General features: G+C 44.0%; 1 protein-coding gene across 1 annotated transcript; it reads left to right on the forward strand.

Moving 5' to 3' along the window:
- Positions 1–3,290: 3,290 nt before the first annotated feature.
- Positions 3,291–15,229, forward strand: LOC129341682 (protein eva-1 homolog C-like). Its single transcript, XM_054996989.1, has 8 exons — positions 3,291–3,390; positions 5,578–5,777; positions 7,330–7,453; positions 8,699–8,851; positions 9,361–9,504; positions 10,696–10,770; positions 13,085–13,174; positions 14,511–15,229. The coding sequence occupies exons 1-8, from the start codon at positions 3,291–3,293 to the stop codon at positions 14,894–14,896; spliced, it is 1,272 nt and encodes a 423-aa protein (XP_054852964.1). The 3' UTR covers positions 14,897–15,229.
- The last annotated feature ends 2,291 nt before the right edge of the window (positions 15,230–17,520 follow it).

A 17,520-nucleotide genomic window follows, 5' to 3' on the forward strand; every position in this document is an offset into this window, starting at 1 on the left:
TAGGGCTCAAAATGGCCCGGATTGGGGCTGAAACGGCCAGGGTCGAGCCTGTGCCCTGCCTGGTAGTGGCCTGACCTGGGCCCAAAATGGCTGAAATAGGCCATTTTAAAAATACCCCCACTCTCGTGGGTATTTTAAAGAGCTGCCAGAATGCCATTCTGGGGTGTTCCGGCTCAAAAAAAAGCCCTAGTAATCACTTGCTGTATTTCTTTTGAGGAGATCGAAGGGGACTGTATCTCAAAAATATAAGATAATTTACTCTTTAATTTTTTAAAAAAGCTTCCACTCACTGCTGGAAGCAAAGCCAGTCTTCTTAGCCCTATCTGGAAATATGTAATCTTTCTCTATTATTGTAACATATGTTTTTTAAAAAATAAATAAGTTCAAGAACCATCAGTATTATGGAAGTTCTATCTGGAAATGAAGCACGAATAATTGGATTTAGCTGAGAACCATTAGCCCAAGTTTATGTGGTATTAAGTGTACTTAAGCCTATCAATATGCTCAATGCACCAAAATCAATGTAGGACTAGACCGCATCAATTTCAGATGTCTGTTTTCCTTTCTTTTAGACGAGAGCCATAGTAGCTTCTTACTGAAAGATCTACAAAGAAATATATGCTAGCTTGAAGATCAGATAATCTTACTTTTGTTTCTGATCATGGCCATTATCAGTACATCTATTCAGTCTTGAGATGCCTAGGAGAAAGGCAGGGATATAAATATCTTTATTTTATTTTAGTTTTAGTTTTACTTCATTCATACCCCACTTTTCTCCCCAATGTGTACCCAAAATGGATTACATCATTTCCCTCACCTCCATTTTTTCCTTACAACAACCCTGTGAGGTATGTTAGGCTGAGAGTGTATGATTTGCTCGAGGCCTCCCAATAAGCTGCCACGACAGAGAGGGGAATAGAAATTGAAGACGGATTGTCCAGATCCTAGTCTGTCACTGGCTGGTGGGGAGGATGGGATTTGGGGGAGGGGTGGGACTTTAGACAGTATGGTTCTATAGAGTCACCCGTCAAAGTAACCATTTGCTCCAGGAGAACTGATCTCTGTAATGTGGAGATCAGTTGTAATTCTGGGAGATCTCCATGCCCCACCTGGAGGCTAGCAACACTAAACAAAAGATCTAGTACAATCTAACCAAAGTTAAGCACTTCTAGGTTCCACTAACTTCAAAGGAAGGCATATGCTGAATTCTCCTGCTGGAGCACAGATATCCTCAACTTTGGTGGGTTTAGGCATGTCACAAAATGGTGAATGTTGTTGATAGATTTTGATCATATCAATGCTTTTGCTGTCCATCTCAGATTTTTTTTAAAAAACCTCCTTAGCGCAACAGAATCTTTGCCCCTGACTTTGAAGGCTAATGCTCACTATCTGAATGATTTTGACCATGTGAAACAAGCGGAGGAAATCCATGCTGCATGCCCGAGTAAGCCATAAACAGAAAATGGGTGATGATGTTTATTATCCCCTGTGTGTTAGCTGCAGAACTGACATAATGGCTCTCTTTCAGAGCTCTGCTTCAAGAGCCAAGCTGGTGCTCTGCTGAGATGCTTGTCTTTCTGTCCTCGCTGACCTCAGATTTCTAAACCAATGGGTTCTGTGGACAGTAGCAGATGAAACATTCTCTTTGGCTGTGATATATTCAGCCGAATGTTTGTGGTCTCAGCCAGGAGAATTCTAGGTCTAGCATTGTCTTATGCTTTGAAAAGTGACAGAAATCCAACAGGTGACATTTCTCCTTTAGTTTACCTTACTATGTTGGGGAAAATTGCACCTTTCAAAAGTTGCACCTGTCAGCAGTCATGAAAGGCGCTGGGAATTTGTCAGGAAAATGCTGGCAGCTCTCTGAGGTGAGTGCTCCTTCTTTGACGGTTTTATGTCCTCTCTACTCAAGGAAGGGCTTTGGGAATTCCAACAACTTTTTACATTCTTCCCTGCAGATATTGAGTCAATAAAAGATACCCTAATAAACCTCTTTAATCTCACTGCAAAAACAACCAGGTCTTAAGGTCAGTGACCAATGGAGTTGTATGGAGATTCTCACGATGTTAAGCATCTCTTTCGTTTTTATTCAGTTTCCATCTTCCCTCTTCACTTTTCAAGAGGAGGCCACACTGAGAATGTCTGTAAATTTGACTCAAGTTTGAAACTAATGTAATTTTTAATCCAGTCTGCACAGGGACCCACTTAGGCCCAGATCTGCCAAGACCTGAAGGAGATAGTTAAGAATGCAGTAGTTTGAGTTTTGGTCTTGATTTGGGGCAGGGGTCCCCAAAATCTTTTGAGCCTGTGGGCACCTTTGGAATTCTGACACAAGCTGGTGGACACAACTACAAAATGGCTGCCGCAGGAGGAGGAGCCAACTACAAAATGGCTGCCAGCACAAAATGCCAACCACAAAATGACCTCAGGGCATGAGGTCATTCATAACTCTAATAACTCTATCTTCAGTCATACAATGAAGATTCTACTCAGCTGGTAAGATCTCCAATGGCCCATTGCTGTCTGGTCCCTACCCACTTTCTAAAAACTCTTGACAGGCATCAGGAATGGTGTTGATAGTCAGCATAGCATCCTCAGGGGCCATATTGGGGACCGCTGATTTGGGGAGGCCAGGATTCAAATGCCCATTGAAGCTCATTGAGTGCCCTTGGGTCAGTCATTTCTCTCAGCCTGACTTACCTCACAGGTTGTTGTGACAGCAAACTCTGGAAAATTAACCACCCTGACTTTTCAGTGGACAGGTGGAAGCAACAGTGATAAAATAAATATTTGTCATTAATTTACCTCAGTGTTACTATTTATGAATATCCCCTCATGCCTTTCTTTGCAGGCCATGATGGGAAAGCTACAAATTTCTAGGAGAGGCATTAGGGCTTCCTTCTCATGACCTGATGTGAAGCAATTGCTTTGAGCAGCAGAAGTTCCAGAGGGGGCACTATTTTTCTGTCTCCCCTTTTCCCCTTCAACTTGTAGATCATTTGAAAAAGGAGTAGTACAAAGAAGTGAATGGAAAGGTGTGTGACTGTCTGTAACATTTCACTTCTAGCATGAAGTCGTCTAAGGCCGGCACTGTTTGGAGTGATTGGATTTCTTTTGCTTAACGCCCAAACACACACACAGGCATTGCAAAGAACAGCCCATTGTGAATGGACAATAGGAGCTTTTGAACTGCAGCAGCAGCAGCACCAAGAGATGAGAGATGCCAGCAGGGCTGGAGTGAGAGTGGTCCAGGCGACAGCAGCAGAAATCGGCATTGAGGGTACGATGCGATGCCTGGACCTTGGCAGGCGAGTCGGTTTCGGATCTCCGGGGCAGTGCTGGGCTTCTTCTGGTTCTCTACCCTGCTGAAGGCAGCTCCTGAATTTTCAGGTGAGTGTGTGAGAAGAGCTAAAATGAGACCAGGGAGGTTCTTCTTCAGCATCCGTCTTATGGCCCAGGGTGGCGTCTGGGGACAACTTCCACTAATTATACACCCAAGATTTGGATCTTTCTGTTCCATGCACAGAAACGGAAGCTAGCAAAACCAAAGCAAGTGCATCCTGAAATAACAGGGAGTAAGAACAGAAGACCCCCTCCCGTTTTTGAGGAGGGTCTTGTATTTTGACTGAGGGCAACAAATCCTAAAAGGTCCAGGTGAAATTTTACTGATCCCCTTTTAAGGAAGAAACTTTTCTAAGAGGGAAAATGCTTGCAAAGCATGCAAATAACTATTCTTTTAATTTGAAAGTAGGCTCTTGTAGAATATATGACTTAGAGACATTTTCTTTTGTTTAACCATGTTAGGGAACTGCCAGTTTGACGACTAGCCCTAATGTCATATGATCTTTGCTCTAAAACAAGTCTTGGAGACTCCTTTGGTAGACTTCATGTTAAAGGCGTAGTGGTTAAAAGCAGCAGGACTCTAATCTGGAGAGCCGGGTTTGATTCCCCACTCCTCTGCTTGAAGCTAGCTGGGTATCCTTGAGTCAGTCACAGCTCTGCCAACCTCTCTCAGACCCACCCACTTCACAGGGTGATTGTTGTGGGGATAATAATAACATACTTTGCAAACCTCTCTGAGTGGGCATTAAGTTGTCCTAAACGGCAGTATACAAATTGAATGTTGTTGTCATTGTCGTTGTCGTCGTTGTCGTTGTTGTTGTTATTTAAGCTATTCCTCATTCTCTGTGGAGTCAGAAATATTACCCTAATTTTTAATGGTAATTTTTTTTGTTGAATGAAGTATAAATCTCAGGTGCCAAGCTCAATCCACTCCAAAGATCACTCTCAAGACTCTGCATTAACTCTATGATGTGTGTTGTGTGTACATAGACAGTCAATCCTAAGCAGATCTCCTCAGAATCCTACTCAGATCTATTCAATGAATCTTACTCCTAGGCAGGGCTTTTTTTCTGGTGAAAGAGGTGGAGGAACTCAGTGGGTTGCCCTTGGAGAAAATGGTCACCATTTTCAAGAGATTCCAGAACTCCATTCTACCGCGTTCCCGCTGAAAAAAAGCCCTGCTCCTAGGCGAGTGAATTAAATTTAACTACAGTCCAATGGGATGTGGGGTCACACAGGTAATCATGTTGCGACTTATGTGGGAATTGCAGGCACTGATTTTTTTTCCAGTGTCATAATTGTTTGTGCGCCATACTGATCTGAACACAGTTCCTTTGGTATCGATAGGAGTACCCCTCTGCTCTTAGTCCTTTGTGAAAGGTAGAAATGAGTTTGAGCAACAATTGAATATCCAATCATGTAAATTCAGGTGTGGCACCCAAAAACTGTGCACTTGTCAATTGAGGGCAGGAAGCCAAAAAGAAAACTGGAGATTGATGAGATGACTCAGCTCTGAATTAAGAATTTGATTGCCTAGCAAACTAAGCACCATACACATGCTTGACTCTGAGTGTGTGTATCTTTCTGACAATGCTAAACTTATGGGGAAACGAAATACACAAATGGAAAAAGGAAAAGATAAACAAATGGATATTCTATGTGAATATTGCTCAGACCACCTCAAAAATGTATTGTGAATATTGGGCCTGAGGAGACTACCTACCCTCAGTAAGTGCAAAGTTGCATCAGATCTTCTCCAAGAAAGATGTTAAATGTCAACCACAAAGTCTCTGATTCCTGGTCATTTTGCTTCCTTTCCATATGGATACAGTTGAAGTTTAGTGGCTTTCAGTCAAGATGATGACAAATTCCACTGTAAGAAATGCAGGAGATTTGTGGCTCCTCTCAAGATAGGACTGTCCCAGAACAAACTGGAGTCTTACTGGATTCCTACAATGTTGTGGTGGTTCTGGGGACTTCACCCAATTCTTGAACTTTCACCGAGCCATAGGGAAAGGCACTGCAACACTCAACACAGTGACCTTGGAATCCAAAATGGCCTCCAGAAGTGGAATTAGAGTGAATATCGGTGGTTGTTCAGCTAGATCATCTAAATCTGCTGAACCTCTACTGAATCTTAATTGGCTGACCTCATCATCATTTGGTTTTGGGATCAGCGGGGGGAGTGGGCAAGCTTACCCTTAACATTCCTGCCCTTTGTTTTCCTCCTGCCAGGTTATCTACAGAAGGTTTTGAAGAATCAGACTGCCCATGCCTGTGATGGTGATCAGCTGACTGTCATTTGCCCTCACAAAACCTCCATCAGTGTCCTCTCTGCGTTCTACGGGCGCCGGGTGCCCAGTCAAAACCTCTGCCCAGCCCCAGGAGACCTTACCTTAGAGAGCACTAATTGTGTATCTGCCACAGCGCACCAGGTAAAGGCCCTTAAAATCCAGGTCTTGAGAGAAGGGTGGGAAGTGTTAGCAATTATGTGATATATTTTTACCTCACCATTTCTTCAAGGAGCTCAAGGTGTGGCATACATGGTTCTTCCCTCCTCCATTTTATCCTTATAACAGCCACCTGACTGAGAAAGAATGACTGACTCAAGATCATCCAGCAAGCTAGATGGCAGAAAGCGGACAAGTAACGCACCACGCCCCCAAGTAGGGTAGCCAACTTCAAGGTGGGGCCTGGAGGTCTCCCAGAATTATGACCAATCTCTGGAATTTAGAGATCAGTTCCCCTGGAGAAAATGTCTGCTTTGGAGGGTGAACTGTATGGCATCACATCCTTGCTGAGCTCCAGGCTTCACCCTACAGTTGCCAGTGCAGGGAAAATGGGGAGGTGATGGCAGCATCCTGATGTGCTGATGTCACTTCTCATGCACCTGGAAGTGGCATCAGCATGTTGCTGGGGACGCTTTAGTATTTGGGCAAAACTCTATGGTTAAACCATAATACTAGAGCATCCCCAGCAATGTGGTGACCTCACTTCCAGGTTCATGAGGAATGATGTTATCACATTGCCAGTGACCTCATTGGGTCATCAGCAAAGGCCCCCATACCTGGGCAAGTCTCTTGTTGGTTGCCAGCTTTATGCTGACAGCCCTGCTCTGCCCCCAAATCTCCAGGAATTTCCCAACTTAGATAACCAGATATGATTAGCAGCTCTACTCTTTGTTGCCTACAAAAATTGAGCAGGGGGTGGGGGAGAGGGCTGTGTCAATATACCTGGCAGGCGACACAGTATCTAATTGGGCAACTAAGAGCCAAGCTATAAGTGACGCCTTACACAGGTTGGACACTTGTCAGCTTCCCTCAGGTTTTGATGGGAAATGTAGGTGTCCCGGTTTTACAGCTTGGCTTGGCTCTCCATTACAGCCGCAAGACCAGGATGCCTACATTTCCCATCAAAACTTGAGGGAAGCTGACAAGTGTCCAACCTGTGTCAGGCATCACTTGTAGCTTGGCTCTGTATTTGGATTGGTGGATTTACAGGCTGAGAGCCAAGCTACAAGTGACGAATTACACTTGCCTGGCAAGTGAACAGACTCACATGTATTCCTCCCTGTTCACTTGCCATTCACTTGCTCTCTGGAGCACAAGTGAATGGCAAGTGAACAGGGAGGAATACACGTGAGTCTGTTCACTTGCCAGGCAAGTGTAATTCGTCACTTGTAGTTTGCCTGAGTGGGTCTGTTCTATGGAGCCAAGGAGGGATATCGTCTTCTGAAAGCACCCTGCTCCATCTAGTGGTTTCCTGTGGAACAGGAAAATCCACTTGCAAACCATCACTAAAGTACATTAAAAGTACTTTATCCCATTTGTGTAAAAGCAGTTCTCTGCTTTTTAAAGTGATATACTCATGGATGGCACCTCTTTTTGTGCTTTTTAAATTTTAAGTGCTAGATCACCTTTCTGAGTTTCAGTTATGATTGTTGCAGAGTATGGCATGAATGACTTAACTTTGGCATTTCTGCTACAGAAATTGATGGATGAGTGTCAAGACCAGCGCTGGTGCCATTTTTCTGTCCACAGCCGTGTATTTGGGCCAGATCCATGTCCTGGGACACACAAGTACTTAGTAGTTTCATACAAATGCAGGCCAGGTAAGTGAGGGTGCTACAAAGACTGGGTTTCATTCATGCTATCCTTTTATTTAGATGGTCATAAAAGGTAATTAATCCTATTTCAGCTGTCAAAATAATTTTATTTTCAGCAGTTTTGTTTCATCAGTATGGATTGTTGAGGCAGTGATTCACAAAAGCTCATCTTGAAAGAAATGATTTTGGTCTTTAAGGTTCTGCTGGGCTTGTTTTTTTAATTTTATTCTCCATTCACCAGTTTGTTCACATGTGAACTGATTGACACATTGGCATGTGCCATGCTTCATGTATCTGATCACCTGAGGACGGGCAATGGAACAGCTTCCATTTGAAAAAGCATTGGGCTTGAGGTTATGCTGGGCGATAAGGAAATTCTGTGTTGTTTGATTGGGGTGATTGTTTCAAACCTGCAAAGCATCAAGGAGGAGGGTTGGAAAATGTCTGAGGTCAAGGAGTGGATTGGGAAGTGTTCGTCTATTCTGGATAACGTTCACACTGAGAATACAGATGATGAGCTTGCTTTTTTATCCAGTGTATATTTTTAAAAAACTTTCATTTGAAGAAATCTGTCAGTCATGTTAGCGTAGGGTTAGAGTAATAATATTTGCATTGCTTGTTTTTTAAAAAAGGTGTTAACGATGTAAGTAAAATCTAATAAAACATTATATGTGATGTCTATAAAAGACAGGTTCAGTTATTTCCATGCAGCCACTAGACTCATGTGTTAAACAAAGAAATTTCCTCCTTCCATTCTAAAAATATCTAGTTTTCAGTTTTTCATGTTAAATAAAATACATTGAAATTATTTAATATAGATGAAAACCACATTGCATTTTGGGAATTTTTTTTCCTTCCAATGAAAAATGAGGTCACCAGAAATGAAGCTATCAATTGTTAGTTTGGTAATGGTGGTAGTGGTGGGGGTCCACTAATGCTTTGTTTGCAGAGGGGGAAATCTGTCCCCATTTGGGGATGCTGTCAAGTCCAGACTTTAGGGTGAAAGTCTGGGGCCACTAACTCAGCATTGCCACGCAAGCTGTAGCTAGAGGTTGAGAAATTTTACCCAACTTACTCGGTAGGATTTTGTTTAAATTAGAATGGCAAAACTCTGTTAATTAAGAAGTGTCCCTTTTGTTTGGTCATCTCTCATGGCAAGCTGGGACTGAAAAGTTAATGATCAATGAATGATCATCTGGAAGGAGCAAGTTCCCGAACGTGAATGAATTCATGGCCTGTATTGCTTCCTAGCTAACCACCGCCTCAAGACAGCATGTGAAAATGACAAGCTGAGGCTGCAGTGTCGGAATAAGTCTGTTCTAGCCATCTATTCTGCAACCTACGGGAGGCCTTTGCGTGGGAAGCCGGAGTGTGAATCTGTGAATGGGACTAGCCCTGACATAGGTAAATGGAGATGCCTGGATCCAATCCCTTCCAGGGGACACTCACATGAGCTCTGGGATTTGAGTGGTTTCTGAACACCACAGCTTTTCTGGTTTTGCCCACATACACACCACAGTGACAGAAGGACACTTGAAGTAGCATATGTGAATTTGGCTTCACCGACGGCCACTGTTTAGGACTGTGAAATTTAACCATCTTTTCCTGCATTACTCACAAAAGCATCCTAACAAAGATCTCTATTGCTATTAATCATTTGCTGAATGTTTTTAATGGGCTTACCAGGGACGATCAGTTTCATCTTCTTAACATGTTCATGAGACATCATTATTAGCCCCATTTTTTAGGTTGTGGCTAAGAAATCTAACAGCTCCTTACTTGACATTTTCTGACAAGTCTGTGGCTGAGTGCAGGTCCATCGCTGATATTTTTACCCAGAAGGCCATGCTGACCTTGCACCCTCCCCCCGCCACTCTTTCTGAGAGTGACTGCATAGTGTATGTTTTTGACAGAATGTCTGGTTCCTGATGCGTTGAGGAGAGTCTCCCGAAGATGTCACCGGAAAGAAAACTGCACTGTGGTTGCCAATAAAGCCACCTTCGGCGATCCCTGCTTCCCTGGAGTGAAGAAACAGCTCAGAGTCTCATATACTTGTGGTAACTTGCCCTGGGTTTGCACTTGACTTGAGAGCTTGCAGCGTAGAAAGAAGAGTGGCAGGAGAAAATGAGGAAAAAGGGCTGACACTTAGACAAAGCTGAGGCTCTTCACCAGGACCTGAGCAGAATTCTCTGGGCCCAAACAAACTTATAGCCCCCTCCCAACCCCATTGTGTACATAGATCTCATGACTCATGGGGAAAAGTCTGTTTTCTATCTGAAATGGCAAAAATAGATCATATACTTCTCTAAAATAGGTTATAACTAGAGATGGGCATGAACCGGGAAAAACTCGAACCATGCAGTTTGTGGTTTGTCAAATTTCACGAACAACAAACTTTCACAGACCTGCCCCTGGTTCGTGAACTGGTTTGTTTGATTCGTGAAAATGGCACATCCAGGCTCAGAAAATCGTCACTTCCGGGCCAGCAGGTCACTTCCGGGTCAGCAGAAGGTCTGCAGGAAGTCCATCCTCTGTTGCCTAGGAAACTGATTGATTGGCACCAGGCTGTCTGCAGTCACGAACCAAAAATGAACCAAACAAACCAGCCTACATTTCGTGGCAGTTCGTCAGAAATGGGATCTGATGAACCGCAGTTTGCAAACCACAAACCAGCCTGGTTCATGCTTAATTTTGGTTCGTCTTTCAGTTCATGCCCATCTCTAGTTATAACACAAAAGCATCCTACTCACAAAAGCATCCTAACAAAGATCTCTATTGCTATTAATCATGTAACTAGAGATGGTTCGTCTTGCAGTTCATGCCCATCTCTAGTTATAACACAACTTTTTAAAACTGTACCTCTGTGTAACATGTGTGCAAAAGTAAGATGCCCTCCTCTTTCTCTTGACAACACACCTGGGATGGGGGATCCCTATTCTTCCTTTTGTGTAAGCATGGTTCTTTGTAAATTAAAAAATAAGAATAATAAGGGAAATCCTCCTCCCCAAGTGGCCTGACTGGGCATTCTTTAAGAGGCATAGAAGACTGTGGGTGGCTGAGAATTAGTGTAGAGCAGACAAAAGGAAGCAAAAGAGAAGAGCACATGGGAATTGATTTGCTCACACCCGTAAGATATTACAGTATTCTGAGAGTCAGGGTGAAACATCCCCATGGCTTATTCCCTTGCATGCCTCCAATTTGTTGTTTTCCTAAGTGCCAGCAATAAAGTATCAATTTCCTTTTTTCAGTGCCAAGACAGCTGCTAGAGGAGGTAGGCCGCGATTCCCAGGAAGACCCCTTCTCAATCTCAGACTACACACATGGTAAATACATGTTCCTTCTGTAATTGTAGGTAAAGTTTTACAACTAGCTGGTAGAAAATGTGCCCACCTTGCATTGTCGTATGGGAGAAGACTCTTACTGAACCAGCTGCAGCTGTCTAGTTTATCTTCACAGTCTCGTTTATGTATAAGAGCAAAATTCGAGTCCAGTAGCACCTTGAAGATCAACAAGATTTTCATGGTATAAACTTTTGGGCATCAAGTGCCCTTTGTCAGGTACGAGGAGGTGTTACTGGCTCGAATCTTGGTCTTCTACTGCAGACCAACACAGGTACTAACCTGAAGTTGTTTAATACATGGGACAGAAACCCCTTCCTTCCCATCCATGGGTCACACAACACATTTAGAGAGAGATCTCACCCCATGAGGCAACAGAGAATTATTTTTTCTTGCCTGCAGTGAGGTGTCCTAGGAAACCCTAGTTCTGGAAGCCCAGAAATTTTCATTGGGTTGTTTCCCTTCCCAGGGGCAATTATTACAGCAACCCAGATTTTCCTTGTTATATATCTTTTCTCCCAGTAATCCCTAAGTTTTCCTTTTCTGCCTGCACAGCATTCTCTGTGTTCTCAGCTCTGCCCTAAAGGTAGTAGCTGATCTCTTACCACTCCTCTCAGCAAAGTTTGAAATCATTGTCCAGTTTAAGAGGTCTCCTTCTCCTTGGAGTAAGGCTTCGAACTTTGCTGAGCTAAGGGTCAGGACACAACCCAAATGTGTTTTCCATTCCTTGGACTCACTCTTTTGGAACTCAGCTGGGCCCCTGTGACCCACTTGAAATGGGATGCTGAAGAACTTGCCAGTGTGATTGTTACCTGTGCTCAGCATTTTGGTTAAACTGGACCCTTAGCCACTATACATGCAAGAGGTCCGAGACACCTGTAGCCCAGACACGTATTCTTGGATGTCAGCGTTGCAGCAGAATTGGCCGTTAAACTCCTTGGCTCCATTGCAAAATTTGTTCAGCAGTTGCCTGGAAAGGTAGTGAGTTCCAAGACTACCACACTTTGGCAAGGCGATGGTGTTGGCGAGGATATTTATCCCGGGCAATTACTGTGGACAACAAATATGAGTAAAGGGGACAGGTAAAATCCAACTTGTTCTATGCTGTGTTAGCTGGTCAGGGTGAGGAGAGTGATGAATAACCCACACAGACGTGTAACTGTTCTCTAAGTTTTGCAATAGATATCTTAGGATATGATAATAGCGGGCAGGACAAGGCTGAGGAGCACAGAAAGTGGGAGAACAGCCACAGAAGAAGACAACTGAGTGAGTGCAGGGATGGCCAACATTAGAATTCTCATCCAAAGTCTACCCTTTTATTCTCCAGAAAGCGGCCGTGAGCTGGAAACCAGCTAACAGCACATGTGATCAAGTTGTCCATTATAGCCAGCATGACCTAGTACAGCAGAGAGACATTATGTGTAAGCAGAGGGGATGAGTGCAGGATAAAAACCCAAGTACTTCTTTGCTGGATTCTGAGCAGCCAGTGCTGCATTAGACCAGCACCATTGGTCTGTTTAGCTCAGTAGGGCAGCAGCTCTCCAGCAAAGAAAGGTCCTTGTCAGCCTGGAGATGCCCGATATGGATCCTGACACTTCCTGCAGGCAAAACATATGCACCACTAGCCATTGTCCCTCCACAGTGAACCTGTGTGTATGTTACATTGAACAACGTACAAGGTTGCCCAGAGCACTGGTTCCTGGGGCTCAGTATGGCCAGCAATAGCTCTCCAGGGTCTCAGGCAGGTACTTGAGATCATTTTCCAGGCTCTGAAATTTATTTATTTATTTATACACCACCCTCCTTACAAATTGGCTCAGGGCGGGTTACAGAAAAATGCTCTAAAGCATTAAAAACATATAAATACAATTAAAAACCAAAGAACACCATAACTTGGCTTCTGTTGTCTATTTTTCACATGCTGTACCGTGGAATCTTCCTCCATCCATGTTGGACCAAGGGTCAATCTAGTTCCATAGTCTTTGCCATAGTCTGTAGCCTTTGGCTACAGACAGAAGATAAAAAGGCCTCTCCTGTTGTTCCTTTCCACTCAAAGGTAGATTGCCTCCAAATCCAGAGGTTCCATTTAACTACCATAGCTCATGGGCATTGACAGACTCCTTGTCTATGCGTTTAGTCCCTGTTAAAGCCATCTGGGAGGGCTGTCAGTGCCCAATTTTGCCTGAGTAGATTCTGTAAGTTGCTAGGGAAATGCCTAGGATGGATTAGTGTCAGGTGTATCGGTTTTGTCTCCTAAACCCTTGTCGGTAAGATCCTGCTATCCCCTTGTTTGCTGCAGGTGGCTGGTACACTGGGCCAAGACTTTCCAGGCTTCAAGAGAATCTGATGATATTTACTAGCTCTCTGGAAACCTTTGCCCATGTCTGGGGTATGTGCAACTTTCCCTGGCGGTGTGAGATGGGCAGAGGGGGGGCAGAGGGGGAAAGACAGGCCCCATTGGCATGCATTTGGTGGGTTCTTGCTTCGAAGGCACTCTTCTGGAGCTGCAAGACATGGGATGTTCATTGCAGTCAAGATACAAAGAGGCTTAGGATGTTCGAGAAGATGAGTGAGAGGATAAATGAGAGGTGAATGAGTGGTTGGCCCTCATCCTCCCTTCACTTTGAAAAGAGCTCAGGACAGAGCTGAGAATGCCAGGGAACTCTGGGGCCCGATCAGGATTCATGTGGCAAGCCCACAAAAGTTGGGGGGAAACATTTGCCTTTCGGCTGGGTGGCCGTGTTGGTCTGCAGTACATGAGCAAGGTTCGACTTCTGTAGCATCACCTTAAAGACCAACAAGAGTTTGCAAGGTATAAGCTTTTTTGAGAGCCAGGGGGCATTAATAACAAGGCCGTGCAGTCACTACCATCGCCTGCCTTCCTTATGCAGGAGGCAGGGACACTGAATTTATTGGCAAGGCTTTGTAGAAGCGACTGGAAAAAATAGCTGATTCCTTCTGACCAAATTCCTACAACCGTCACCAAACTTAAATTACTTATATTTGAATATCTATGAATGGGTAGTATCAGAAGCATGCAACCGGAATAAGAAGAGTTAATTTTAAATTTTGAAGTATTTACCTGTTTATAGTGAGCACTTTCCTTAAATAAATAGAAACTGAAGTTGATTCATTTCCCCCCTTGCAATTATCCTGTCATGGTCACAGTCAGGGTAGCTAAAGCTCCTACAAGTGAGGATAATTAATCAGGAGGACTCTTCGTCAGTAGAAATAGCGAGGTGTGGGAGAAATGGGCATTGTGAGTTGGGGATAGAACTAGCACGAGTTGTCATTGATTTTCTCCTTGACCGGACATATTCCTATTCTCAAATCAATTTTCTAATAGTCATTCACATTTTTTCTTTTTGAAAAAAATCTGTGTTTTGAAAAATCCTTTGATGGGGCAATGTCCCCACTGGCTAAAGCCCTGATTTATGGCAGTGAATTCCATAAACTGATTATACAATGTAGACACTTTTTTCACCTAGCATGATAATCTGAATTTTGGTCCTGAATTCTGTATCTGATAACCAAGATGTGTAATTATGAAGCGTGACTGGGGAATACCCAAAAGCCCAGATAACAAAGATAGCCAAAGGCCCAGACTGTCTTTGGCACAATTGTGCTAATCATTCCCTTCTTCACCTGGATCCCAAAAGAAGGTCGACAAAAGCAGGACTTTCTGCAGGAGAGACAGAGTGACTTAAGTTTGATTCTCTTCACAGGCGTCCCAGAGAAGGTGGGTTTCTATTTCCTGTGCGGTGTTTCAGCGGGCCTGGTGTTTCTTCTCCTCCTCTTTGCCCCCAAAGTGGACTTCTGGCATGATGTAAAGGAGGTCTTCAAAAGCAAAGAGCTGAGTAACAGTTTAGAGCTGGACCAAACCAAGTTTCAAGATGAACGAGAAGACGATAACCATGATGATAGCTCATCTGACTCCTCTTTCCGCCGCCTCACCCAAACCTACCGGAACTCCAACAACATCTTTGGGCCGGAGCTGACTGCAGCCCTGGAAGGAGTAGCTGACCAGAGGCATCATGAGGGAGACGAGATTTGGATACCCAAGGAGTCCAGCCCGTACGCCATTCACAAAATTAAGTCAGCCACCAAGTGAGAGAAGTAATATGTTGTAGAGGTCTAAAAGCAGGTTGTAGGCTGTTGATTTGAACTGTTAGTTGCATGGTTTGTTATCACCAATCACTGAGTAGGAGTTAGAGCTGTTAAGTAAGTTCAGTAAATTAAGAGCAAGATATTATAACAACTAGAATGTTTGATCTCCATGCAATAACATCCTGACCCTGGGAACTTTCATAAGTCAGGCTCTGACCTCCATTTGGTTCCTTTGCTCAGTTTACTAATGCAAGAAATTCAGAGTGCTTGGAACATTTTAAAACCAGTCATCCTTTTGCTTGTATTAACAGCATCCAAGCTGTGCACAGACAATAGCTTTTCAGCGCCCTGAAGAGATAAAGGCGTCAGTGCCATGTACTGATGGAACTAGGACATTGTTTGGGTTCTTGTTTGTTTTTTTCCGTGCCACAATCACTATTCTCAAAGGGTTTTACAGTGCTTCAAAAAACCTGTTTGGCCAGGGATAACAGCAAGAGAGAGGAGAAAAACAACGTGTACTGCAAGCCATAGAGGGTCTAAAATACATCTAAATTGCTGAGAGTCAAAATCGATGTTACAGGGGAGATGTAGCCATTTCCGAATGTTCACTTCAAATAAAAAGCAGTCTTACAGACTGCCATTAGGAATGGAGAAAATGTGGTAAAGGGTTCTACTTAACCCTTATCCTCCTGTACAGCTGTCTATTCTAGAGATGGGCATGGACTGAAATACGAACCAAAATTAAGCACGAACCAGGCCGGTTTGTGGTTCGCAAACCACAGTTAGTCAGATCCCATTTCTGACGAACTGCCACAAACTTTTAGGCGGGTTCATTTGGTTTGTTTTTTGGTTCGTCACTGCAGACAGCCTGGTGCCAATCAATCAGTTTTCTAGGCAACAGGGGATGGACTTCCTGCAGACCTTCTGCTGACCCAGAAGTGAACTTCCGCAGGCCTGGAAGTGACCTTCCGCTGATGCAGAAGTGACCTTCTGCTGACCCGCAAGTGATGGTTTTCTGACCCCGGGTGTGGCGTTTTTGCGGACCAAACGAACCGGTTCGTGAACCAGGGGTGGGTTCGTGAAAGTTCGTGGTTCGTGAAATATGACAAACCACGAACCACATGGTTTGGGTTTTTTCCAGTTCATGCCCATCTCTCGTCTATTCTAATGTTATTCCGCCCCACACCGGTGTTCCCCCCCCCATAGTGAGGAAGATTAGGGTCCCCCCATCTTCCTCCCTGGAAAGAGGGAAAAAAGAGAAAGCATGGGAAGAGGGTGAGCTATACAAACACCTCCTGCTATTCCTCCAATCCCAAATGAATTCTCAAGCAGGGACATATATTGTCTTCATGGGAAGGAACTTAGAGCAGATAAACATCAGGAAGGAAAAGAGTTAAGGGGGTTTCTGCTCCAGTTTCAGCTACATTATCCAAGACTGCTTTTCACTGGGGTGGGGAGAACCAGATCCCAGCAGACGGTTGCACGTAAGAAGAGCCATACTGCATCAAACCAATGGTCTACCTTGTCCAACATCCCATTTCATACAGTGGCTGACCAGACACCCTGGAAAAGCCTACAAGCAGGACATTAGAGGCCAAAAGTTCCCTCTGATGTTGCTTTCACCCTCCAGAAGCATTCAGAGGGTTTCTGCCTCTGAACATGAAAGATCCATTTAGTCCACATGACAAATAACCACTGATGCTAGTCCATTGATGCAAGTTTAAGCAAACCAAAGGAATTCTTGGAGTAACTAGAATATGGAACACTAAAGCTGTTCCATGCTGCCCGGACTAGGCCTCAAAAGACATTCAGCCACTTGTGAAAATGCCTGCTTGTGATATCCACTTCCTGGGAGACCCCAGTCTACCCCAAGAACAGGATGTTGGAGGATATCAGGCTGCTGAGGGAGGCAGAAAGAGTGCATGTTGTGGGCAGAAGTCCTTGTGCTTGTGGAAAGCATTTGTTTAGATCCAACCCAATGTTTTCTTACTCAGGGGATGCACTACAAGTACAGCTTGGATTGGGGGATTTCTGGTCAAGACAAACTAGCTGACAACAACAGATGAGCTGTTCCTTTAAAAAAAAACTTGCCCCACTAACAGTTCAATTGATTGATAGTACAATTGCTTTCTATGGACATCTGTGCTTGTATGGTCAAGATGAATCAAGACAGCACACTCAGGTCTCTTTGGTGCATGTGTGTGGAAAGCAGCTGAAATGGTGGTGCCAGAAAGAGAGAGATGGGTGATATGCACCAAGGCCTCCTCCATCACTTGCTTTTCTTTAAGCAGTGGCTTTTCAGTAGAATGCTATAGTTACTGCCAAATCTGCATAGCTTGTGATCCCCTAAAGCAAATGCAGTTGACTATTAGGGATGTGTCAGGGAAAGCTTGTGGCTTAGGGGCAGACCGAAGGTCTCCGGTTCAATCCCTGGCAGTACCAGTTAAAAGGATTTCCTATAGCTTACGTGGGGAAAGGCCATTGTTTGTCTAAACCCTGGAGACTGACAGCGGAGAGCTAGGGTGCCTGTTTGCCTTGGATTGCAAAATCTGGGATTGCCATGGCTAATGACTGTATATGCCTTTGTGAGTCACAAGTTACATAGGCATCTTTATACATTTCCCCTTT

Source organism: Eublepharis macularius, chromosome 13 (genome assembly GCF_028583425.1).
Source record: "Eublepharis macularius isolate TG4126 chromosome 13, MPM_Emac_v1.0, whole genome shotgun sequence".
Lineage (NCBI taxonomy): Eukaryota > Metazoa > Chordata > Lepidosauria > Squamata > Eublepharidae > Eublepharis > Eublepharis macularius.

What these genes read in the sequence shown, in the direction of transcription:
- LOC129341682 (XM_054996989.1), top strand. Translation starts at nt 3,291, where the DNA reads ATGCCTGGACCTTGGCAGGCGAGTCGGTTTCGGATCTCCGGGGCAGTG. An exon ending in TGGGACTAGCCCTGACATAG is followed by an intron (nt 8,852 to 9,360) that starts GTAAATGGAGAT and finishes TGTTTTTGACAG; the next exon opens with AATGTCTGGTTCCTGATGCG. An exon ending in AATCTCAGACTACACACATG is followed by an intron (nt 10,771 to 13,084) that starts GTAAATACATGT and finishes TGTTTGCTGCAG; the next exon opens with GTGGCTGGTACACTGGGCCA.